Below are 25,005 nucleotides of genomic sequence, written 5' to 3' on the forward strand. Positions count from 1 at the left end.
ATGAATCTGAGTTTTATCCATGTTTCTTGCTGTTTTCATTCACAATTAAAGAACACTGATGTAGAGAAGGTGTTGGTCGCTGCAGCACCAAATCTGACCAGAAGGCCTGAATGTTTTGGAACAGCAGCAGCAGATCTTTAAAACATATTGGTTATAAGCCGATCAGGGATTTATAAACTAACAAAAGTATTTTAAAATCTATTCTCTGAGCCACAGGGAGCCAGTGGACGGATTTTAGAACCGGGGTGATGTGCACTATCTTCCTGGTTTTAGTCAGAACACGAGCAGCAGCGTGTTGGTTTTTTTGTTTGTTTTTTTTGTTTTTTTATTCAGACCTGTAAAGACGCTGTTGCAGTAATAAATGCAACTAAGGATAAACACATGCATGAGTTTCTCTAGGACTTGCTGAGACATCAGTCCTCTGGAAATGTTCTCCAGGTGATAGAAGGCCGACTTTGTAACTGTCTTTATGCTTTTTAAGGTTCAGGTCTGAGTCCACATTTTGGGCTGATCTCTAGTTTAATAGATGGAATAAATGAGGGAGGGAAATGTTCCCAGTAATGAAATCTCATTAAAACAATGATTAACAAAACTCTTTTTGATGGACAGTAGATTTTTAGGAGCTTCATTTTTTTCATTTTTCAGTTGAAGTGAAAATATAAAGCAAAATTATTTAAGCATTTTACATTCTAGTGGATTTTATTTTTTAAAAAAAAGATGTGATTAAGTTCAAATAATGCAATCTCTCTCTCTCCAAATATAATGAATAATACTATTTTATTTATTTCCATATCAACCAAAATAATGCATCCTCAGTGAAAATAGGTTTTATTTTATACATGTTCAACATAAAACAGCCAAACACCAAAACAAACTGCACAAAGGAAAACACTACCACAAACAACAACAATACCCCGTTAAATATTAAATATTACTAACGGTCATCAATTTCAGTTCATATTCTCTCATAAAACTTCTGTTTTTCACTTCACATGTAAACAGATGCATGTAATTACAGAAATATTTGCATCCATGTCGACAAACCTTTGCATGTGTGACGTGAACAACTGCAACATTATGTAGGTCAAAGGTCAAACAATGCGTCATTAGTGTTTGGTTTTTGGGAAATTAGGTCACTTGGACAGATTCAGTGCTTTATCAGATCTCCATGTTGATTGATCAGAAACGATTATTATAGATTGTACTTCTGAAGCAGAAGTGAAACTATTGTTCACAAAGATAAGAAGTAGTTTTAAATGCTAGTTGATTAAAAGCAGAACCAGGCAACTGTTGCTCCGACAAGTCAAAAAAAGAATCATTTTCTATGAACCACATCCTGTATAGTATCCGGACTCACAAATGATAAAACACAAACCCTTGAGCTGACTTCAACGTGAAGACTTTTCTAATAAACCAAACTTTAATAATGTTTAATATTGGGCTACATTAGTAATCCTATTTCAATCACCACACATGCATGTACAATTATACCCAATAAAAATTCTTCTTTTTTCCTGTACTTTTCTAAAACATATATTTCTGCTCCACGTTTTGAGCTGCTGCTGCAGGAGCATTGTTTCAGTTCCTCTTTCGTCCGTTTCCACCGCAAAGTGAAGAACAGTTTTTAAGTTCTGCCCTCATTCATTTAAACAATAACTTTAAGCTGTTTGTCTGGAAGTTGCTTCATAGTTTTATGCATACATTTTACAGAGTGCAACTAAATTACAGTTATTATAACCAGCATCACAGATAATATTTATATGCCTATTTTACAAATGTACAACAATGATGATAAATATTGCCCAAATATTTAGCAATTAGAAAATGTTTAAAATAATGAAAATATTTGCTAACTGTTCTAACAGATGTAAACTGAAAATACAGGCAAGAAAAGTGCAAACAGAGTGAAAAACAAAAACTGCCATATTAAACTCAAACATTGAACTGATTATCCAGTTTGTTATGCGTTTATAGTAAAAACTTGAAGAATCACCATGTGGACTGATTTTGATATTGTCACTGTGTCTGAGTCCATATTATATGGATTTTACGGTCCAGTAAAACAGGTCAGCATGTGTCCTACAAAAGCAAATGAATCAAATTTACAGTTTTAGTGACTGTTAGCTCAAAGCTAATTACAGAGCTAATGAGTTTGAGTTTTCTCTCAGGACAAACAAACAGCAGAACCACGGCAAAGCTAGACTCGTACAGTAATGGACTAAAGAGGAGGTGATCCGTTGCCATGGCTACCAGAGGTTGAGGCTAAGCTAAGCGAGGATCTGAATAGGTGACGTTATCTGAAGCAGCAAGATGGCCGCCGTTCGAGCCGGCAGCAACGTTTGACAGCTGCACTTCAGAGTACTCTATGTCTTCCTCTTTAGTCTGAAACGAAACAAAGAGAAAAGTTTGTACATTTATGTATTGGAATGCTTCAACAAGCAGAATATAGAATAATTAAATACGTAATTATTAACTAAAAAGTTTAGTCAATATGATTTTAAGTGCATACAGTTCAGTATTTGCAGATTCAACTCAAATTCTGTACTTTTGTGGATTCTGTGGAATATGACTCAAGGTTTTTTTTTCAGTAAATAGTGTGTCTGCAGATTTTTTTTGTAGATTATGTCCAAAATATTCAATAGAAAATGCAGCTATGGAAGCTGAACACACAATGCTGCTTGATATGCTATTAATTGGCATTTGCTTATGTTTTGTACTGTGCATATTAATGCATATTAAGGTATATTTAGTGCTTGAAATATTAAAGTAGGCATTTGTCCGAGGTTTTTTTAGTGTGTCTCAAGTACTTGCAGATTTGTGATCCACTATAAATTATTTCTAAGTGTAGTTTACTAAGAGACAAAGAATAGTTGGTGACAAGACATGAAATATTGAGCTGTATATCCTGCTGATTTTATGCAAAGATTACTGTTATGTTGTGTACAGTTTCTTTCTGCTTCCTGGATTTTATTTCAAACATTTCTGACAAAAACACCAACTTATGACTTTCTGAATGGCTACAAAGATGTAAAAATTTAACAACCTCACCAGCAGGTTTTTGCAAAATGGGGAAACAAAACAAGGAAAATACATTTACTTACATTTTCACTTGATCCTGTAACCGTCACATAAATAGATTATAATGTACTTTTAATAACTGCAGAGAGCAAACACGTTTCAGATGTGCTAACCAAAGCAGAGTAAAAATACCTTTACTGTTCTCCTAGGATTTGAATAACCATGCAGGAGCAGCAAGAATTAAAATCTTACATCAGGGGCAAACTGTTCTTTTTTTAAGCAAGCTTGCATGGATGTCATAACTTTAAGAAGTTAAAGTGCAACCCAGATTAAAAAAAGATCCACTGCAAACACAACAGATGGTTTAACACTGCAAGTACCAGAGAAAGGCCATTTTGCATTTCTACCTTTGGAGTCCAGAGATGGGCCAACTGACCTGGAGGATTTTATTTAAAAAGCTTAGAGGAAATTAAATCTTTTCTGAATAAAATTCTGACAAAGATGATATTGTTCTTGCTCCAAAGAAAATAAAACCGATTTAGAAATAATTTGCAAATCTTTTCATTTCACTTGCAAATCTATTCAATGCATCATAGTACATTGGAATTGCTTCCCATAGCTAATGCAACTGGGACAAAAAACTGATATTAAAAAAGTTCCTCATCTTATGAATTAAATCTACCTGAAAAATTTACCTTGTTTGCAAAATTTTGAGCAAAAATATAAAATGTTTTACAACAATCTGAAGAAATGGAAGATAAAATAAAACACTTAGAGCTCAGACTTCCCTCACAGTAAAACTAGATGTATGAATTTTTATTTTTAGCTCAAACTGAATGAAAATATAATGCGTCCATTCTGATCAATTATTATCATTATTATTACTATTACTGTCGTTCTAGAGTTCCACTTACTTGCCCCTGTGGTTTACTGGCCAGGCTGTATATTTCGATGCTTTCAGTTGCAGTTGGTTTGTCGGGTTGGACGCAAACATAAACTGAAGATATTTCCGCAGCAGGAGGTTTGTTCTCTCTGTCCTCCTCTCTGATCTCCTCATAAACGGTGTTGATCTGCAGAACCAAGAGTTTAAATTGGATCAAGCAGCAGGTTTTACAAACTGCCTGCTGCAGGATTAGAAAGATGGTGGAGACGTTTTTACTCTGACTTACCGTTGTGAAGTCAGTAGGCTCTATTTTCACCGGAGGACCTGAAAAACAAAACGGGGAATTATCTGATTTAAAGCAACACTGTAAAACTGTAATGAAGTCAATATCGTGGGATCCAGATTTTCACACCTGCAGACTGAAATATTTGCTTATTTTTATGTTGGTTGGACAGAGTATGGGAACAGTAATTATTAAGTTTTGCCAGAGATTCAGTTCGACTTAGTTTTTTATGACTATTGAGGTCTTAAAGAAACTTCCATATAAAAGCAAAACAACTGAAACAGCTAAAGTTCCTTTATATCAAGAATAAAAAACCAGCTGTATGGAGTTTCTTTTGAACCATAATAAATGAAACATTGATCAACAGTATTGATTTTGGCGAAGGCGATCACCAAAATGTAATGTTTGTTCAATTGTTGACCATAGGCTGTTTTCTCTATAACTTCATAATTTAGTGTTTTTATCTAAAGCACTTTGAACTGCATTGCTGCTGAAATGTGATTTACAAATAAACTTGATTGATTGATTGACTTAGGTCTGTACTTTAACTGGGCCATTCTAACATGAATAAACCAGGCGTTTGGATCTTCAGTCCTCAGGTGCTTCTAGGAGTTGAGTTGCATTATTTTCTGCTTAAATAAACACAGCCAGGAAATTCAGACTAATCACACAATATGTTCACGTGAAGACGGGGGCGAACAGTTTGATGATCGCTGAAATTTCAATAATTACAAAAACATTAAAACCAGTTCATTCCAGAGTTTCTCCACTCCAACAATTACAAGTCCAAGAACATTTCTAACTGGCCGATCTCAGCTTGTTGTGAAAACTTTTAGCAGAAATGTTTTCACTCTAACTTTCCACATCAAAATATTGAAGTTACAGTAAATGTTGAACATCAATCTGCTTCAACTTTACACAATTTCTTCTTTATTTGCACGACAAGTGAGAGCAGCACAAACAACAACAATTAAATGTTTGCTTTTATGACAACAAAGCAGGTATTCTCAAGTCCACTGTTTAAATTTCTTAACTTTATAGATTTTATAGTTTGTGAACATGCAGAAGTTCATTACAATTAACAATATGTGAAGACAGGGATAGTTATGACAGTTTGATTTTTTGCTGGTTGAAAAACAGCAGTGTTTGTCACAACTCACCTTTCTGTTGATGGAAACGTTTCTTCTGGCAGAAAATCAGCAGAGTCGTCGCTAACAAGACGAACAGGAGGCCCAGAGTCAGACCCACATAAAGCAGCAGATCTGCAGGGATGTTAATAGTTGAGTTTATTTAGTTTATTACACAAACATGTTCCACTAAAACATGCCAGGTGTATTAATGTTTATCCTTCATAAGCTGCTCATTAAAGACAGAATTGTGTATATTTAATTCACAGGACACACATTATGTGTTTAATGAGCTTCACTGATCAGATTCTTCAGGTTTTATTGTTGTTTTTAATTCATTCAGCGTTTTGTTCTTGTCTCTGTCCAGTAAACTACATTTTCTTAGAGCTCTGTGAAAATTTTACACTTTGTGTTCAACATCTTGATTCTTTCTTGCTTCATAATTCCTGCTCTGTCTGCCTCTCAGCCTTTGATTCAAACATAATTCAACACTAAACTCCCAGACATTTTTCATTGTTTTACTAAATTTGAATCAATTTGTATCAGTTATAATTAATTAGGAAATATTTTTGATCTATTAACTGCACAGTTCTAACTGTGCTTTTAAGAATAGGCTCTATATTTCTTAACAGGTCGGAGTCTCTGACCCAAATTATCTCATCAACGTCTAATAAACATGAACAGATGATGAACCTGGAGCTGCAGCTGGATTCTCAGGGAGTTTGATGGTTTCAGATGGAGAAAGAGAGAAACTCTGAGTTGTTGTTCTAGTTGTTCTCTTCCTTGTTGTTGAAGCTGTAGGGAGAAAAGTTGATCCTAGAAAAGGTCTTTGAGTCCATTTTGGTTCTGAAAAATCTGAGGATGTGAGAATGAAACAGAATCATAACCACTGAGGTTAAATTTACAATCGCCTCATTTTATGATGGATGTGTGTCTTCATGAGTCATAGTTTGAACATGTATAAACTGTAATGTGTTGAAAACCTAAACTAAAGATTTAATTTCATAAAACTCACCTTTAACCACAAAAAGATCAAAATCATCCCATAGAGTTTTTTCCCCTGTTTCATCGGAGCGACATCGGTACCATCCTGAGTCTGACGGTTTCAGATTTCTGATGCTCACATGTAGAAAATCAGATTGAAAAAAATATCTTCTTTCATATCTGATGCTGAATCTGCCTCTCTGATCTGTATCTTCAGTTGTTTCAATGAGAATATTTTTTCCTTCACAAGTTTCCTTACAAAGGAACCTTTTCCCTCCAAAGTAACCAAATTCACATCTAACTGTGATGTTTCCTCCTTCCTTTCCTCTGTAGGTTCCCAGAGTTTCTCCATCCTGCAGAGCTGCTGAGGAGAAAAACAGTCAGTAGTTACTGTCACTGTAGAATATAAAATAGATTAAATAAATTAAACTTGATGCTTTAGAATAAATGTTAATTTAACCCAGTTTCTCAGCTAAATTCTCTAAATTTATTTTTCTTCTTATCTCCTGGTTTGTTTATGCAAAAAAACAAGAAGTTTGTGAATAAAGCTTTGGAGAACAAAATCAAACATTTTTCTCTGTTTATGTCTTTAAGGAAAGTTTCAGTGTTGCTGCATTGATGGGTTTCTTCTGCTCTGATATTTGTCTTCATTTACATACAAAAAATATGAAACAAGCAGCTGTTTCCTCATTTTCTTTAACTAGATGACTTTTAGAAAGTCAACAGTTTTCCAAAACAACAAACACTGACTTGTTTTATTAGTTTATTAATAAAACAAAAATGTTTTATTATATATATATATATATATATATATATATATATATATATATATATATATATATATATATATATATATATATATATATATATATATATATATATATATATATATATATACAGTACAGACCAAAAGTTTGGACACACCTTCTAATTAAAAATGGGTTTTCTTTATTTTCATGACTATTTATAAGGCAAGAAATCCCACTTATTAACCTGACAGGGCACACCTATGAAGTGAAAACCATTTCAGGTGACTACCTCTTGAAGCTCATCAAGAAAATGCAGAGTGTGTGCAAAGCAGTAATCACAGCAAAAGGTTGCTACTTTGAAGAAACTAGAATATAAGGGGTATTTTCAGTTGTTTTACACTTTTTTGTTGAGTGCATATTTCCACATGTGTTATTCATAGTTTTGATGCCTTCAGTGTGAATCTACAATGTCATTAGTCATGAAAATAAAGGAAACTCATTGGATTAAAAGGTGTGTCCAAACGTTTGGTCTGTACTGTATATATATATATATATATATATATATATATATAAATATATAAATTACTACATTCCTGTGTATGTGTGAATATGTGTTTAGATTCTGAGCTTATTTGATCAGCTTGTCAAGAGAAAGAAACAGATGACACTGGAGGAAAGGTTAAACAGAGTTCAGTTTAAAACTTTTCAATAAGTTTAAAAAACTTCCTAATAAACTGAGGAACTGAAAGGATGAAGGATTGACAGCAGAGAAACTGATATAAATAAAATAATGTACTTACTGAGGAAGAAGAGGCAGATCAGAGTGAGACAGACCTTCATCCTGAGCTGCTGATGGTTTCTAACTCTGCTTCTCTTCCTGCTTCGCTGATAAACCAGGAACTTCTCTGCAGGATGCAGTTCCTCCTCTGAACACCAGAGGGCACTACTACTTTTACTGCAGAGTTAAAGTTTCTGTAGATTATTCCGCATCAGATCAGTTTGTTTTCCATCGAAGAATCAATTAATTATTTTAATTAATATTGTTCCTGCTCATTTAGACCATTATTAAGGAACAACAACAATAAAATAGTTTCATATTCAAACATTAGGAAATGAGGGTTAAATTTAGAACATTTTAGAACATTAGAACATTAATTAGTTGACTGTGAACCTTCAAACATCCAAACAGATGACTTTATTCATCACATTCATGACTGTAGATCAGCAGCAGTGAAATGATGAAATGCAGCAACTCCTCATAGCAGGACAGATCTGATGGTTCCTGGATCTTCATCCTTTAATGAAAACGTCTTGGAGGTCAGGAAGTGAAGTTCTGGTGATGCTCTATGATCGTCCTGCCAGCAGATTTTCCCAACAGAACATCTGGTGGCATTTTTAAGAGGAAAACAGAGGAGGATTTTTATTATAAGTAAAATTTTATAAAGGGGTTGTTTGGTATTCTTGGGTTATAGATTTTAGAAATAGACAAACTACATTTTCATTCTTAGTTATAAAAAATATAATTTTTACATGTTTACAGTTTTCAGTCTTAAGAAAATGAATTTTTTTCCTACTTGGTTTTGTTGTGATTTAAGGTCCAATGTGTCACCTCAACCATTAAAAACTGGCTAATATAAATCAGTATAAAGGCTGTTAGGACATTACATGTAACACAATAGAAACTTTTGTTTCTTTATTGTTGTCTAAATCGGTTCTTAAGGTTTGTATTTGTCCGTTTCTGTGCATATTTTGACTTTATCCTGTAAATATGTTTACAGCTAAACCCGTCTCAGTGCTGCCCTCTGTGGTCAAACAGTGGTTACTGCAGTTGAGCTCCGGCCCCTCGGTGTCATTTAGGGTCCTGCTAAGGAAAATGATTATTTAATGCTAAAAATACACTTAATCTTATGACATGTGTAAAGGGATAGTCAACACTTTATTTGGAACAGTTTTCTGTGGAGCATGGGGGAGCTCACAATAGCAGACATTCAAACAAAGCAGGGCCCTTTTGCCTCCCCCACACACAGAGCAATAAAATTTACAGCCCGAAAGGGGTCAGAGACTTCTTGGCGCCAGAGATCTTCCGTATCAGGCAGAGATGACCACGGGGTAGTTCGCCTTTTGCTTAGATAAAAAACAGACACCTTTGCTATAAATCAGGGAGTCCCGGCTTTTTCTGGGGGCCTGAGGGAGTTCTAATTGGTCGAAGAGCAGAACGCCTTCTTTGCATATATTAAATAGGGAAACGCCTCTTTGGTTAAAATTTCAGGGCAGCACCGGAGAGGAGCTGAGAGAGTTTTTTTCATCTTTTCTCCACGATGGCGCCTTTGTCTGTCTTATGTGTTTTGTGTTCGTCTGTCTTCCCTTGTGTGTTTTTTATTTTCATGAGAAAATGCATATCTCTGTTCCTCTGCAGCTTTGTTGTTCATTGCTTTGTATGAGATTAAACTCTGTATTTCTGTGACGTCATCGTGCCTTGCCGTCTCCTTGCCAGCGTGATGTCATCCGCTCGCGACCCGGCTAACAGGAGGAGAGGAGAGCCATGCTTTTTCCAAAATTAAGCTAACCTAATAACTTTCCTTCCCTTAACAGTCCACATTTATCAGGGGGCGGGGCTTTCACAGAGGAGTTAGTTCAAAACTAAAGACGTCACAGTTTGTTTAACCAAAGTCTGAAAAAATATTCCTGCTGAATCATAAAAAATATATATTTATTTTATTTGATCCACAGCAAAACTTGTTCAAAAGTCTTTTAATTAGAGAAAAAGCAGAAAACAGAGACATTTATTTAACCACCATCATATTGCATATAAAAAATAGAATAATAAAAATGTACAATATGAAACACATGTATACATATTTTGGTTTTACTAAAAACCTAATGAATGAAAACAATTTTATAAAAACAGTTACAGCACAGCGATTAGATCAGCTTTCAAATATCTTCAGTAACATTCAATGAAGGAACATTATTTAAATATGGAAACCTATTTAATAATTTAGCTTATCTATAATTTACAGGAAACTTTAGATTGATTTTTGGTCATTTTCTTGCAAAAACATGAGACTAAATGTTCTTTATCTGAACTTTGAACTCTGATTGTTTCAGAGTTTAGTTCAGGAATGAAGATGATTTATTCTGTCTCTCCTCTTTTCTGATTTCTTCTTTCTGGGTTGATCAGCTTTTATTCTGTCTGACCTTCAATCTCTCCTGTGTTTTCTGTGTTTATGCTACAGTCTCCAATGTTTTATTTAGTTTAGTTTTTATTCTTCTTCCAGAGCTGAAACACTGTAAAGGGAAATAATTAGCAAATATTTGTCTTCCATTTCTCTCTATTGTTTTGCATTTTAACTCATTTCTACTTAAAGCTGACATGTTTTGTGTTTTTATCTAATTATCAGTTTATTTTGACAACATTGAGGATCCATGTCGTTTGGCAGAGCTGCGGCTGAAGCATCACATGAGCAGAACTCCAGCAGCAGCGGTTCTGGATCTGATTGATTTCTTAGGCAGACCTGTGGGAACACGGTTGCAGTAATCAATGTGACTCAGAATAAACATATGGATGAGTTTCTTTAGATCCTGCTGGGATTTTAGTCCTTTAATCCTGGGAATGTTCTTCAGGTTATAAAAGACCGACTTTGTAACTGTCTTTATGTGTTTTCGAAGGTTCAGTCCATCACTACATCCAGATTCCAGGCCTGATCTCTCGTTTCCAGCTGTAATAAATGAGTAGCTCCAAAAAGCCTCATATTTACTGATTTTGGTTACGTCTCTGTTGCTGAGTCCATATCAGCAAAGCTCTTGTTCTAAAGTAATGCTGGAATAAAGAGGATTTGAACTGTTGCCATGGCTACCAGAGCTCATATCTAACTGAGGTTCTGAGAAGGTGACGTTATCTGAGACACCAAGATGGCCGCCGTTGGATCCGGTGTCATCGTTCAACAACTGCACTTCAGAATACTCTGCTTCTCCATCTTTAGCCTGGAAGAAAACAAGGAGAAAAGTTTTAGTTTGTACATTTATACATTAAAATGCTTCCACAAGCAGAATTTAGAATAATATAATATTTCATTATTCATTATTCACAAACTCTTTCCATCTATTCTGACTGAGTTTCATCTGTTTTGCAAGGAAGAATTGGCAAAATGTCAGTCACTACATGTGCAAAGCTGGTAAAGAAAGAAATGCAGCAACAGGAGTTTCAACAAAGCTGAATACTTTTGCACATCATATGTTTTATTCATTTATAAAAAATGTTTTCAATCATGTATAATTTTATTTGTACTTCACAACTGCATACCACTTTGTGTTTGGCTTTCAGATAAAACTTCAAGTTTAAACTGATCCGTTTTCTACAAGTTTGCATGGATATCACAACTTTAAGAAGTTAAAGTGAAACCCAGTTAAAAAAAATATTTATTACAAACACATCAATACATCAGATAATTTAAAATGTGAAATTAAAAATGAAATCTTTATCAAATAAAAGTCTAACAAATATATTGTGCTTCTGCCACAAGAAAGTAAAACCAAATTTTTATGACATAAAAGAAGCAAAATTGCAAATATTTTCATTTAACTTGTTAATCCATCCAATGTATTGCAGGACATTTTAATGGCTTCCAATTTTCTATAAGTCAATAAAAGCAACTGGGGAAAAATGATTATCATCTTATGAATTAAATCTACCTGAGAAAGTTACCTTGTTACAGGATTTTAAAATATTAAATGTTTTCCCATGAAACAACAAACAAAACAAAGACTTCGCCCACGATGTGTGATAGTAAAACTATATTTTGTATTTTTAGCTCAAACTGATTGAAAAAAATTAAGAAAAAATATTATTTTTACTCTCCTTCCACTTACTTGCCCCTGCGGTTCGCTGGCCAGGCTGTATATTTCGTTGCTTTCAGCTGCGTTTGGTTTGTCGGGTTGGACGAAAACGTAAACTGAAGATATTTCCCCAGCAGGAGGTTTGTTCTCTCTGTCCTCCTCTCTGATCTCCTCATAAACGGTGTTGATCTGCAGAACCAAGAGTTTAAATTGGATCAAGCAGCAGGTTTTACAAACTGACTGCTGCAGGATTAGAAAGATGGTGGAGACGTTTTTACTCTGACTTACCGTTAAATCTGTGGGATTTGTTTCTGCTGGACGACCTGAAAAACAAAACGAGGAATTAAATGACTTAAAACAATATTATAAAACTGTTAGAGTTAGTAGAGATTCCCTTTTTGATTTAGATCTGGACTTTGACTGGGCCATTCTAAAATGATGAAGTTACAAATAAATGTAACTTCTGTCTGCTTCAGGTTTGCACAATTTCCCCTGAAGCTTCGTGTGAACAGAGCTATGCATAAAAAGCCTTGCCTTCATGTAACACATTACAACAAAGCAAGTTTTTTTCAAGATCACTTTTTATACTTATTGACTTCATGTACATTTTATAATCTATGAGCATCTAAAAGAACAAATAACTTTAGTAAAATGATTATAAATGGAGGCAAAGTTACATTCTGTTGGTAAATTACATTTGGGACAAATAAATGAACCAGGTAGTGAGTTTAGTTTCAGGGTGTGAAGGTGTGAGAAGTGTGTGTGAGAAGGAAACAGCAGTGTGTGTTATATATAACTCACCTTTCTGTTGATGGAAGCGTTTCCTCTGGCAGTAAATCAGCAGAACCGTCGCTAACAAGACGATCAGGACGGCCAGACCCAAACCCACATAAAGCAGCAGAAATGTTTCACCTGTTTTAATACAAATTAATATTTTTCTTTCCTTCTTTGTTCTGTTTCTGAGCCACATAATTACACACATTCAACCTGGTTAGATTAATCCAGAACTATCACATGTTGAGGCCCTTTAACTGTTTTGTCAAAATTGCTGATTCACAGCAATCTAAGAAAATCATGAAACATCAACTGTCATTGACCAACATCATAAAAACCTCAGCAGATACTTTACCATTGGGTTCAGATAATATTGTGGTCTGTTGGATGGTTGTAGATGAAGAGTAAGAAGAAGATGAAGTTGTAGCTGTGAGAAATTAAACATTCATGATACCAATGAAGATGTTTGTCTGTGTGAGTCTCAGTTTGAACATGTTGGATGATTTAATCAGTTAAAAACATCTGAACTCAGATTTAAACCCAGTTTGAGGTGATTTGGATCAGAAGCTGTCAGTGAGCAGAGTTTACTTTCAGAAACATGGAGGAACATTTTCAGGAGAGAAACTCACCTTCAGTCACATCCAGATAAAATTCATGATCTTGAGATCGGTCTTTACCAAAACCACATCGGTACCGTCCTGAATCAGATCGTTTCAGCTCTGAGATGCTCACATGGAGAACAGCTGAAGTATAATTTGTTTCATAGAAAGTGCTGTATCTGCCTTTCTTAGTGCTGTCTTCTGTTGTGTTAATCAGAATATTTTCTCCTTCACAGTTTTCCTTACAGAAGATTATCGGATTTCCAGCGAAATTAAATTTACATTCAACTGTGATGTTTTCTCCTTCCATTCCTGCATAAGTTTCTGCAGCGTCTCCATCCTGCAGAGCTGCTGAGAAGATAAACAGTCAGTAATTACTGTGATATTCAGCAGCTTGAATAGAAAATATGTTTTATAAATATAACTGAAGATGTGAGAATAAGTTAACATTGATTCCTACATTTTAAACTAATTCTAATAAATTCCCCAAACATTTATGTTGCACATCAACCTTCTGGTTTCTTTGTTCCACCTGGTTAAATCTTCAACAGCAACTCAAAGCTTGTTTAAGAGCTAAAAAGTTAACATCATTTAGTTTTTATTTTTGCTTTTATATTTTAGAGCACGGCTCTGTCCTGCAGATTTATCACTGTGTCTGTGATGAAATTTTGGTATTGCATAACTTTGTCGTTTCCGTTTATTCTCCTTTTCAACTTCTTTAAATTTATGACAAAAAATATCTTTTTCTAGTTCTCTAAAGCAACAAACTCTGAGCTCAAGACAAAACTGAACATTTTGTTTATTTAAATCTGCATTTTAACAACTACCAGATGGTTAGTTTGCTGCTTTTGTTCTGAAATAATTTGACTTTGCGTCCAGAAAGGAAACTGTGCAAATATATTAGTGATTTGAAAAGCTTAAAATAACTCAATTAACTTTGGAATAATGTTATTTATACTTGAACAGAACAGCATCTTGGTTTCTTTTACCACAGAAACCAACAGGAAGCAGGAAGAAAACTACACAGAAACAGAGTTGCCTTCAAACCAAGTTGAAATTCTCCCTGGTAAACAGTGAGGAACTGAAAGGATGAAGGACTGAGAGCAGAGAAACTGATATAAATAAAATAATGTACTCACTGAGGAAGAGGAGGCAGATCAGAGTGAGACAGACCTTCATCCTGAGCTGCTGATGGTTTCTAACTCAGCTTCTCTTCCTGCTTCACTGATAAACCAGGAACTTCTCCGCAGGATGCAGTTCCTCCTCTGAACACCAGAGGTCACTCTCCTCCTATTTTACTGCTAACGAATATGTCTTGATTTCTTAAAACTCAAAAAGTTTCATTTCACAAATTCTGCAGTCCAGATTTATCCTTTAAATAGAAACTAATTCTGAAAATAAAAGATGAGAAGTAAAAAAAAAGCTGAAGCACAAACACAGAAAACATCACAATGAGCTTCAGATACTTTTACACACGCACAGATATTTTGAGACTATTTTCACCCCATACCCCTCAGCCTGTTGGAGGAAACGACTAAGAGTTTATTTTACGGCGTCCCCTAGTGGACAGAGTGGGTTTTTCTCTCTGCTTTTGCCTTCCCTTGCAATAAATGAGCAATCTCTATTTTATACACAGTCACAGTGATTACAAACTTAAAACCGCAAATACCTTTAAAGTTCCTCAGTGAAAAAGTGTTTATACATTCTTAACCGTAACTATTTTTGTCACCTTCTAGACCATAAGGCCACATTAGTAGAACTTTTAAAGTAACATTTGTGTTACAAAGTTTTAGAAAAACACAGACTGCATAAAAGTAGGTGGCCTTATTGTCATGTTTCGTGTTTTTCTGTGTGTTTATTTCGAGTTTTCTGTGTCTCCGTGTCTCCGTGTTGTCCTGTTCTCCCCTCGATTAATATTTTGAGTATTATGAGAATAGTCGAAATGAGAATATTACAAGAATAAAGTCATATTACAAAGATAAAGTTGTAATATAAATATTTTCGTAATACTATGACTCTCATACAACTTTCTTCTCATTATGACTTCTTGTAATTTCATTTCTTTAATCAGCATGACCCTAATACTTTTTAGTTTGACCCGGTTCAGTGTGAAAGTGAATAGTAGCTGGAAATATAACAAATGTTTAGTTTTGGATCCCAATCGAACTGAATCTACCAGGTTATCAGGTGTGAGAAAAAACCTCCACATTCTCATGAGCCAAGGTTTCTAAACTTATCCTCATTTACTCCTCAGCGGAAACACAAACATATTTACACTGAAGGACAATGAGAGAATGACATGAATGCATCAGTGAAGGAATCACAGTATTTTGGATTTTCTGCAGGTTTAACGATAAAAGTAAAACTGAAGGAGTCCATGCAGAACTTCAGGTGCCATTTCTGCTGTGTGTTTCCTGCTGGAGAGACTCTTGGTGTGCCTGTTGAAACATGCAGTCTGAATGACGATTCTGTCACTTTTTAAGGGAGACATAAAGCTGGGCATGGGGCATAAATCAGCTCCATATCAAATCAGCCAAAGCGAAAGTATGAAAGAATATATAAACTTTATTTTTTTAGTTTTTCCTCTCAATTGTTGTTACATCCTCTATATTGTTGTTTTTTCCACAGTACAAAATTCACATTCATCGCAATATTCAACATAGAATATGGAATAAAAACAAATGTACAAAATGGGGTCCTAAAAATATCAAATGATGATTTTTTTTATTTAAAAATCTTATAAATGTTAAATCTATATTTGTGTTCTTTGTTATAAAAATAATCCTTTTTATGTTTGTAGGTTTCATTGTTTCATCCAAATCTAAATTATTCTGACCTTTATTTGATACTTTTGTCTTATTTAAGGTTTTATCCTCATATTTTTAATGCTAACGTAGAAAATTTAATTTATTAAAATACAAAATATTTGCTTATTTACAGGAGTTTATTAAAAAAACATCTTTACAACACGGTAATTAGATTATCTTTCAAACATCTTCTGTAACATTCAATGAAGAAACATTTTTTAGCCAAGTGCCAAAACTCCTTCATAATGTGTAGAAAACGTTCCTGTATCTTTGACATTCAGTTATTTTCTAGTGAAAATATGAGACTAAATGTTTTTTTGAGATTAATTCAGGAATAAACAGAAATTATTTCATCAGCAGATTAATTGTTCTGTCTGTCCTCTGGGATTTCCTCTCTCTCTGGGTTGATCTGTAGGAAGAAGAAGAAGTGTTTTATTAATTTTTATTAAAGGAGGTTAGAAACTCTAATCAAACTCAGGCGTTTTATAAATATTCAAGCTGACCTGAGAGACGGCAGCGTTCCCAGTCTCCCCAGCAGAATCTGAAAAACATTCAGATCAGAGAAATGAAATGTCTGATTTACAGAAAACTCATCGTTTATTTTCTCACCTTTGCTTTTCATGGTTCTCCTCTTCCAGCAGGAAATCATCAAAGGTGTCGATAAAAAGATGATCTTGGCGACCAGAGACAGAATCAGATAAAGCCGCAGACCTGCAGGAGAGTTAAAGAGAGAACAGCTTGGTTTGATCAGGTTGGAAAATGTGACTCTTGAGAAAAACGAAGGTAAACAGATACCTTTGTTCATTGTTAATGGAAAAGTCTTCAGGGTCCAGTTTGATTCTGAAGTTGTAGCTGTGAGAAATTAAACATTCATGATACCAATGAAGATGTTTGTCTGTGTGAGTCTCAGTTTGAACATGTTGGATGATTTGATCAGTTAAAAACATCTGAACTCAGATTTAAACCCAGTTTTGGATCAGAAGCTGTCAGTGAGCAGAGTTTACTTTCAGAAACATGGAGGAACATTTTCAGGAGAAAAACTCACCTTCAGTCACATCCAGATAAAATTCATAATCTTGAGATCGGTCTTTACCAAAACCACATCGGTATCGTCCTGAATCAGATCGTTTCAGCTCTGAGATTCTCACAACGAGAAAAGCTGAAGTATAATGTGTTTCATAGAAAGTGCTGTATCTGCCTTTCTTAGTGCTGTCTTCTGTTGTGTTAATCAGAATATTTTCTCCTTCACAGTTTTCCTTACAGAAGATTATCGAATTTCCATTGAAATTAAATTTACATTCAACTGTGATGTTTTCTCCTTCCATTCCTGCATAAGTTTCTGCAGCGTCTCCATCCTGCAGAGCAGCTGAGAAGATAAACAGTCAGTAAATAATTACTGTGATATTCAGCAGCCTGAAGAGAAAATATGTTTTATAAATATAACTGAAGATGTGAGAATAAGTTAACATTGATTCCAACATTTTAAACTAATTCTAATAAATTCCCCAAACATTTATGTTGCACATCAACCTTCTGGTTTCTTTGTTCCACCTGGTTAAATCTTCAATGGAGAAGCAACTCAAAACTTGTTTAAGAGCTAAAAAGTTAACATCATTTAGTTTTTATTTTTATATTTTAGAGCACAGCTCTGTTCTGCACATTTATCACTGCATCTGTGATAAAATTTTGGTTTTGCATAACTTTGTTGTTTCCGTTTATTCTCCTTTTCAACTTCTTTAAATTTATGACGAAAAATATCTTTTTCTAGTTCTCTAAAGCAACAAATTCTGAGATCAAGACAAAACAGAACATTTTGTTTATTTAAATCTGCATTTTAACAACTACCAGGTGGTTAGTTTGCTGTTTTTGTTCTGAAATAATTTGACTTTGCGTCCAGAAAGGAAACTGTGTAAATATATTAGTGATTTGAAAAGCTTAAAATAACTCAATTAACTTTGGAATACTTTTTTCTCCGAAGAGTTTTTGCGGCGCTAGTGGCTCGTATTTTTTCTACAGTAGGCAGACAGGAAGGAGGGTAAGGAGAGGGGAAAACATGCGGTAAAGGTCGTCGGGACCGGGAGTCGAAACCGCGACGTCCACGTTGAGGACTAAGGCCTCCAAACGTGGGGCGTGCTAACCCCCTGCGCCACCACAGCACGCCCCAAGAACTTTGTTATTTATACTTGAACAGATCAACATCTTGGTTTCTTTTACCACAGAAACTAACAGGATGCAGGAGAGATAATTACACAGAAACAGAGTCGGCTTCAAACTTTTCAACCAAGTTGAAATTCTCCCTGGTAAACAGTGAGAAACTGAAAGGATGAAGGACTGAGAGCAGAGAAACTGATATAAATAAAATAACGTACTCACTGAGGAAGAAGAGGCAGATCAGAGTGAGACAGACCTTCATCCTGAGCTGCTGATGGTTTCTAACTCAGCTTCTCTTCCTGCTTCACTGATAAACCAGGAACTTCTCTGCAGGATGCAGTTCCTCCTCTGAACACCAGAGGTCACTCTCCTCCTATTTTACTGCTAACGAATAAGACTGGATTTCTTAAAACTCAAAACGTTTCATTTCATAAATTCTGCAGTCCAGATTTATCCTTTAAATAGAAACTGATTCTGAAATTAAAAGGTGAGAAGTAAAAAAGCTGAAGCACAAACACAGAAAACATCACAATGATCTTCAAACAAACAACTTTGTATAAATGAGAGATAAACATTTATAGGCTGGTAACCATAGAAACATTACAAAACTAGTTCATGTTTTAGCCGCAAGTTTCAGTTTAGCACTAATCAGAAATCATGATGCACAATTTAAACCAAAGAATTCAACTTCAACTAGTTTAGTTTACTCTGCAGGTAAATTTAGTTTATCAGGAAAATTACAGGACTTTCTGTATCCTGGAATGTGGAGAACATCTTCTGTAAGAAAACATAAATATTTAATTATATTTCTTTCCAATTATTATATTGCTCAGTCTTTGTGGCTTTTATTTTACATATATATTTATAAAGAGATGGGCTAACTGCTCTTTTTGTTTATCTTAGCAAATAAATACTTAAGAAATATATTTACATAAACTATATAAAGGGTGCTGTGATTACTTATAAAAATATTTAATAAAATCTGAGATCAGACCTCAAAAACTTAAAGATTAAAAGGATAAAAAATAATTTTCTTGTCAATTTTACATTAATATGTCTGCCTTTTCAGTTTATATCAAAATAGATTAACAAGAAATTTGAAGTAAAGCAAATTTACTAATAAACAAAATGAACATTGAGACATTTGGTTCATCTGGAGTAACAAAAAGTAAAGTCTGCACACATCCAAGTTGAATTTAAATTATTAAATATAATCAGAAATAATGAGAAAGAATAAAAATAAAAAGAGAAAATCATTTAATTTAATAATATTCATTCTTTGCAACACAATACCCTCTGTTTTCTTTTCATTGTTAGTTCCTTGATTTTATTTTCCTTTCATTAATGTAATGTATCACATCATATATTTTCTACTTTGATATTAAATAAAAGAAATTTAATTTCCTTCTCTTTTGTTACTTTTATAGATTTATGTTCTCAAAGACCTGGAAGAAGAAAATTACTGGAAGTGAATTTCAGTTTCTGAACTATTTCTGCAGTTATGCGTCTCATTTATAAATCAGGATGATTATTTGTAGAGAAATAAAAACAGTAACGTTTTAGCAGAGCCAGAGCAGAGCTACTGCTGTAAACTAATGTTGGAGTAAAGAGCAGAATCATCGCTGCGGTTTGCAAAGTTCATCTGAATCTCTGAGTAGGTGACGTTTTCTGCATGACCACAGGGGGCGCTGTCGGCTGAAGTAGAGGCATTTTTCAAGAAATGAACCTCAGAGTACTCTACTGCACCATCTTTAGCCTGGAAGGAAACAAGAAGAAACATTTCAGTTAGCAACCTTATATATTATCATTTTCCTTCATGTAGAAAATAATATTTTAGTCAAATAAACCATTAGGAACACAAAATCTGTTCACTTAAATTAGCCTGAGTCAAGTTTAGATGTTGATTTACTACCTTATAATTCAAATCTACTGAAGCAGATTATGGAGGCAGAGTGGTCTTAAAATACTGTCAGTATTTTATACTTATTTCATGACACCGTGATATTTTTTTTTGTTGTTTTCACAAGTTGATTTTCTCAAATTTTACTAAGATTTTAGACAATAGTTTCCTGTTAGGCTGTTGAAATGCTTCCTCCTTTATTCCTTCCTTTATATTTTCTTTAGTTACCTGGAAGTTTTTGCTGTTTTCTGTTTCTCCTGAAGAACCTGAAAAACATGCAGTTCAGTAAATATGACAATAGATTTTCTAATGTGAAACATTTTTAGCGTCTTATAAGTAACATATAATACAGTAGAAAATGCATTTAGTTACTTTAATGGTTTGTAACATTGTAGTCATTGTATTACAAAATTAATTGAATTAATAACTTGTTTAATCAAGTTAGTCTTTGAATATAAATACAAAAAGAAGTAAATACTTTCCAAAAAACAAAAAAACCTTCAGACTAGCCCACCGGGAATTGCCCCAGTTTTCCCGATTAGCCAATCTGAGCTTCGCTCCGCCAGAACATTTCATATTTCACAGTAAAAATAGAGCTGGAGCTGAAAGATCTCTTGTGAAATGCTGTCCAAACTTTTAGCAGACTGATGTTTCCTCACTGACTCTCTGCATCAGGGTCAGAAATGATGCAGCAACTTTCAGTGTTGAAAGGGAAGCATTGAGTTTATTTCATATTGACATTTTCACAACATTACAGACACTTTGTGATTATACCAACGATCACATTCAGATGGTAAAATATGGGAACTTCTGAAATAATGAAATAAAGAACATTTTCCAACAGTGGAGAATAATTTACAGCCTCTTGAATTATTCTTAAAAAATAAAGTTTCAGGTAAAAATTTTCTTTTTCACTGTAGACATTAATAAATGTGCTACAAAAATTTATTATATTTATTCATATAATTTTGTTACTAATTAAAATCTTGATAAGATTTACTTTAAATCTTATCAAGAGTTAGTTTATAACCAGTAGAGGTCAAAATTATTCATACCTCTGGCAGATTTAGTTTTAAAATAATCTTTAAATTTGACCAACATGTTTCTTGAGACTGAAAGTAATTTTAACGTTTCGGAAAAATCTGAAGGAAGCTAAAGATTAGGGTGATGGATAGGAGGCGTTCCGTCCTCAAAGACTTGGAGTTCATCAACAAGAAAAAATATTGAAATATCAGCGGAAACGTGAAACAGCTGTTGAGAAATTATAAGAAATAATTGATTGCTGTAATGTCAGCAAAGATATGAATGCATGAATACTTTTTAGAAGTCCATTTTCATGCTAAAACTGCAAAAGAAATAAAGAAATTTGGTTGTTTTGATAAAGTTTCCCCTGATAGTTGTTAATTTAGTGGGCTGGTGATTAAATGACTTTAACCTTGTGATGTGTATTATTTTTTCTATAGGTTAGTTTTCAGTAATATTTCACCTTCATCCTGTAACTCACCTTTCTGTTGACTGAAGTTTTTCCTCTTGAAGAAAATCAGCAGAGCTGCAGCTAAAAAGACGAACAGGACGACCAGAACCAGAGCCACATAAAGCAGCGGACCTGCAGGGATGATCAGAGTTTATCTCAGTTTATTCTGAGTCAAAGAATCTCCAACAGAAATGTTTTAATAGTTTGATTATTTGTAAACTTGTAATCATGCTGAATTGTTCTTTCATGTAACTGCTCTGAGTCTCACTGATGAACAAAGTTGGATTTCAGCAAAACCAAGTGATCTAATAAACATGAACAGATGATGAACCTGAAGCTGCAGCTGGTTTCTCAGGGAGTTTGATGGTTTCAGATGGAGAAGGAGAGAAACTCTGACTCTGAGTTGTTGTTGCTGTTGCTGCTGTTGTTGTTTTTATTGTTGTTTTTGTGGAGGTTGCTGGGATAAAAGTTGGTTCTATAAAAGGTCTCGGAGTCCATTTTGGTTTTGAAGAATCTGAAGAAGTGAGAATAAAACAGAACCACAAGTGAGGTTAAATTTTTAAGTTTTCTAAATTTTACGATTGATGCGTGTTTTCATGAGTTGCAGTTTGAAAATGTTGGCCTTTTAAAGTTGGTCTGGTGACAACTTGAACTAAAATTTCAGTTCAGAAAACTCACCTTCAATCACAACAAGATAAAAATCATCGTATAGAGTTCCATGTAAGGTTTCATCGGAGCGACACCGGTACCGTCCTGAGTCTGACGGTTTCAGATCTGTGATCCACACATGCAGAAAATCAGATGAAAACATATTTCTTCTTTCATATCTGATGCTTAATCTGCCGTTCTCATCTCTGTCTTCAGTTGTTTCAATGAGAATATTTTCTCCTTCACAAGTTTCCTTACAAAGGAACCTTTTCTCTCCAGAGTAACCAAATTTACATCTAACTGTGACGTTTCCTCCTTCCTTTCCTCTGTAGGTTCCTAGAGTTTCTCCATCCTGCAGAGCTGCTGAGGAGAAAAACAGTCAGTAGTTACTGTCATTGTGAAATATAATATTGTTTAAATACAGAATAAATGTTAATTTAACCTTTTTAATTTCATAAATTCTCTAAATATTTTCTGGTTTCTTTATAACGGCTGAAAAAATCTCCAGAGAGGAAATTTGTAAAATCTCAGTAAAGCTTTGGATAAAACTGAAACTGTTTTCTCTGTTTTATGTCTCTAAGGAGAGTTTGAGTGTTGCTGGTCGATTACTTCTGCTCTCAATTTCCTCTTCAGGTGTTTTAAAAATTATGAAACAAACAGCTGTTTCCTGTAGTTCTTTAACTAGATGAGTTGTAGAAAACCAATAAGTGACCAACAGAGCATGAACTACATGGGAAGTAAGTTTTGTTTATCTAATTATAAATCTGAAAAAATTTGTTTTGGCATTTTGTGTGAATAAAATCAAAGTTTACATCCTCAATTTTAATATCAGCATACTTAACCACAAAATAAAACTGGAGAAAAACTCAAAAAATAAATTTAAATGGAGAAGACATCCAGAAATGACTGTAAAACTTTTCAGTTTCTTTCAATGATCTATGAAACACCATTGAAAGTCTTTTTCTTTTTCTCCTTTTTTACTCTAGGTTTTGTAGCAAACTGCAAGTTCTCCAAAGCAACAGATTGTGAGCTCAAGATAAAACTTTTGGTTATTTATATCTGCATTACAACAACTTATAGATGGTTAGTTTTCTGCTTTTGTCCCAAAATAATCTGTTTTTGCCCCCTTTATTTTTGATACATTCATGCATAATTAATTTGTCAAATCACAAATAAATGAGTGATTTGACAAAGTTAGAATAATTAAACGAAATGTTTAAATAAACCATTGCTATTTAAACTGACCTTTAAAACAGAAACCAACAAAGAAAACTAGAAAAACTGAATCGGCTTCAAACCTTTCAACAATGTAGAAAAACCTGTGAGGAACTGAAAGGACTGAAAGCAGAGAAACTGATATAAATAAAATAATGTACTCACTGAGGAGGAAGAGACAGATCAGAGTGAGACAGACCTTCATCCTGAGCTGCTGATGGTTTCTAACTCTGCTTCTCTTCCTGCTTCGCTGATAAACCAGAAACTTCTCTGCAGGATGCAGTTCCTCCTCTGAACACCAGAGGTCACAATCCTCCTACTTCTACTGCAAAGTTAAAGTTTCTGTAGATTATTGCTGATCAGATGAAACAGTTTGCTTCTCATGTAGGACTACACTAACTGTTTTAATTAAATAAAATAGTTCTATATTCAAAAAACATTAGATTAGGTTAAAATGTTAATATTTTAGAACATCACAACATTAATTAGTTGACTCTGCCTCTAAACATCCAAACTGATGGTTCAAAGGGAAACAGATGACCTTATTTATCACTTTATCACTATAAATGTAGGTTTTATAACATGGTTGTTTGTGACATTTAGGTAAAGATTTTAGAAATGCAAATCTATATTTGTGTTATAAGTGATAAATATAATTGTTATTTTCGCTGGTTTCATTCTTCAATAAAAATCTAAATGATTCTAATTTGGATTATATTCCTTTGTCTGATTTAAAGTGCAATGTGTCCCTGAAATCTGTCAAAGTCTAATTCCAACATGTGAAGTTGTGCTGAAATGGATAATACCAAAAAGGCAATATATTCAGTTTTTATTAATATAGAAATAAAATAGAACATTTTCCAAACATAGTCATGTGACACTGGGATTATAAGAATGAAAACAAATTTTATTAATTAGGAAATGTTTTTTTAAAACATCACATTTTCTCTAAAAGACCAGTAATACACTGAAAAATACCTCACAAAAATAAATTGATATAAACACTTTAAATACATAACTTCTTCAACCACAGTTGGAAAAATATTCCCGTTAAATAATAACAAAAAGATTTATTTGCTTCATTGCTAAACTTGTTCAAAAGGATATTTAAAACTGAGAAAAAGCAAAAAGCAGAGAAATGTCATCATAAAGAACCAATATATATCACATGGGCACAATAAATCAAACAAAAGAGGCAAAAATATACATGGAGAACATGAAAACATTTACATACTTAAAATATGTTAAATAAAACATTAAAACGGCCACAGCACAGTGATTAGATCATCTTTCAAACTTATGCAACACTGAATAGAGGAACAATTTTTAGCCAGGTAATAGAGCTTATTTCAACATTTAGGTTCTCTATGAAACTGTGCAATATGATTCATTTTGATTATTTTATTGTGAAAACATGAGACTAACCGTTCTTCATCTGTACTTTGAGCTCTGATTGTTTCAGTTCAGGAATAAACTGTAAATATTTTTTCTGCGTTCTCAGTTTCCACAGCAGAATCTGAAAAACATTCAGATAAGAGATCAAACTTCTGATTTACA

General features: G+C 33.9%; 3 protein-coding genes and 1 long non-coding RNA gene across 10 annotated transcripts in view; 1 reads left to right on the forward strand and 3 right to left on the reverse strand.

Annotated features, from left to right (window-relative positions):
• Positions 1-905: 905 nt before the first annotated feature.
• LOC116717738 (uncharacterized) lies at positions 906-8,045 on the reverse strand. Of its 2 annotated transcripts, none has more exons than XM_032559324.1 (7): positions 7,845-8,045; positions 6,327-6,659; positions 6,005-6,166; positions 5,345-5,446; positions 4,188-4,225; positions 3,933-4,088; positions 906-2,382 (listed from the first exon to the last, which is right to left on the reverse strand). In XM_032559324.1, exons 1-7 carry the CDS (start codon positions 7,882-7,884, stop codon positions 2,263-2,265), a joined length of 951 nt encoding a protein of 316 aa, XP_032415215.1. In that variant the 5' UTR covers positions 7,885-8,045; the 3' UTR covers positions 906-2,262. The 2 variants fall into 2 exon arrangements, with proteins under 2 accessions (XP_032415215.1, XP_032415221.1); XM_032559330.1 differs by having other exon boundaries at positions 6,327-6,656; positions 7,845-8,043.
• Positions 8,046-9,733: 1,688 nt separating this feature from the next.
• On the reverse strand, positions 9,734-14,494 carry LOC116717748 (uncharacterized). 4 transcript variants are annotated; one of them, XM_032559341.1, is made up of 7 exons: positions 14,393-14,494; positions 13,284-13,604; positions 13,010-13,081; positions 12,682-12,792; positions 12,169-12,203; positions 11,914-12,069; positions 9,734-11,028 (listed from the first exon to the last, which is right to left on the reverse strand). In XM_032559341.1, the coding sequence occupies exons 1-7, from the start codon at positions 14,430-14,432 to the stop codon at positions 10,837-10,839; spliced, it is 927 nt and encodes a 308-aa protein (XP_032415232.1). In that variant the 5' UTR covers positions 14,433-14,494; the 3' UTR covers positions 9,734-10,836. The 4 variants fall into 4 exon arrangements, with proteins under 4 accessions (XP_032415232.1, XP_032415240.1, XP_032415255.1 ...); XM_032559349.1 differs by having other exon boundaries at positions 13,284-13,601; positions 14,393-14,492; XM_032559364.1 differs by having other exon boundaries at positions 14,389-14,472.
• The window catches only part of LOC116717809 (uncharacterized), a 36,291-nt gene continuing 24,290 nt past the window's right edge, over positions 13,005-25,005 (forward strand). The window contains exon 1 of the long non-coding RNA XR_004338814.1: positions 13,005-13,058. This is a non-coding gene — a long non-coding RNA (uncharacterized LOC116717809). The remainder of the gene's footprint in view (positions 13,059-25,005) is intronic.
• LOC116717773 (CMRF35-like molecule 8) overlaps positions 15,799-25,005 on the reverse strand; it is a 36,436-nt gene continuing 27,229 nt past the window's right edge. Inside the window, exons 3-9 of one of the 3 annotated variants that reach the window (XM_032559376.1) lie at positions 24,874-24,964; positions 23,614-23,773; positions 22,264-22,593; positions 21,917-22,099; positions 21,616-21,717; positions 20,340-20,377; positions 19,446-19,967 (exon numbers count right to left, since the gene is read on the reverse strand). In XM_032559376.1, coding sequence (XP_032415267.1) covers positions 19,791-19,967; positions 20,340-20,377; positions 21,616-21,717; positions 21,917-22,099; positions 22,264-22,593; positions 23,614-23,653 — 870 coding nt within the window. In that variant the 5' untranslated portion in view covers positions 23,654-23,773; positions 24,874-24,964 and the 3' untranslated portion in view covers positions 19,446-19,790. Of the gene's footprint in view, positions 16,470-16,563; positions 16,602-19,445; positions 19,968-20,339; positions 20,378-21,615; positions 21,718-21,916; positions 22,100-22,263; positions 22,594-23,613; positions 23,774-24,873; positions 24,965-25,005 lie in introns of those variants that run through there. The other 2 variants (XM_032559381.1, XM_032559388.1) reach the window with 2 other exon arrangements.

The sequence above is a fragment of the Xiphophorus hellerii genome, chromosome 1 (genome assembly GCF_003331165.1).
Source record: "Xiphophorus hellerii strain 12219 chromosome 1, Xiphophorus_hellerii-4.1, whole genome shotgun sequence".
Taxonomy (NCBI): Eukaryota; Metazoa; Chordata; class Actinopteri; order Cyprinodontiformes; family Poeciliidae; genus Xiphophorus; species Xiphophorus hellerii.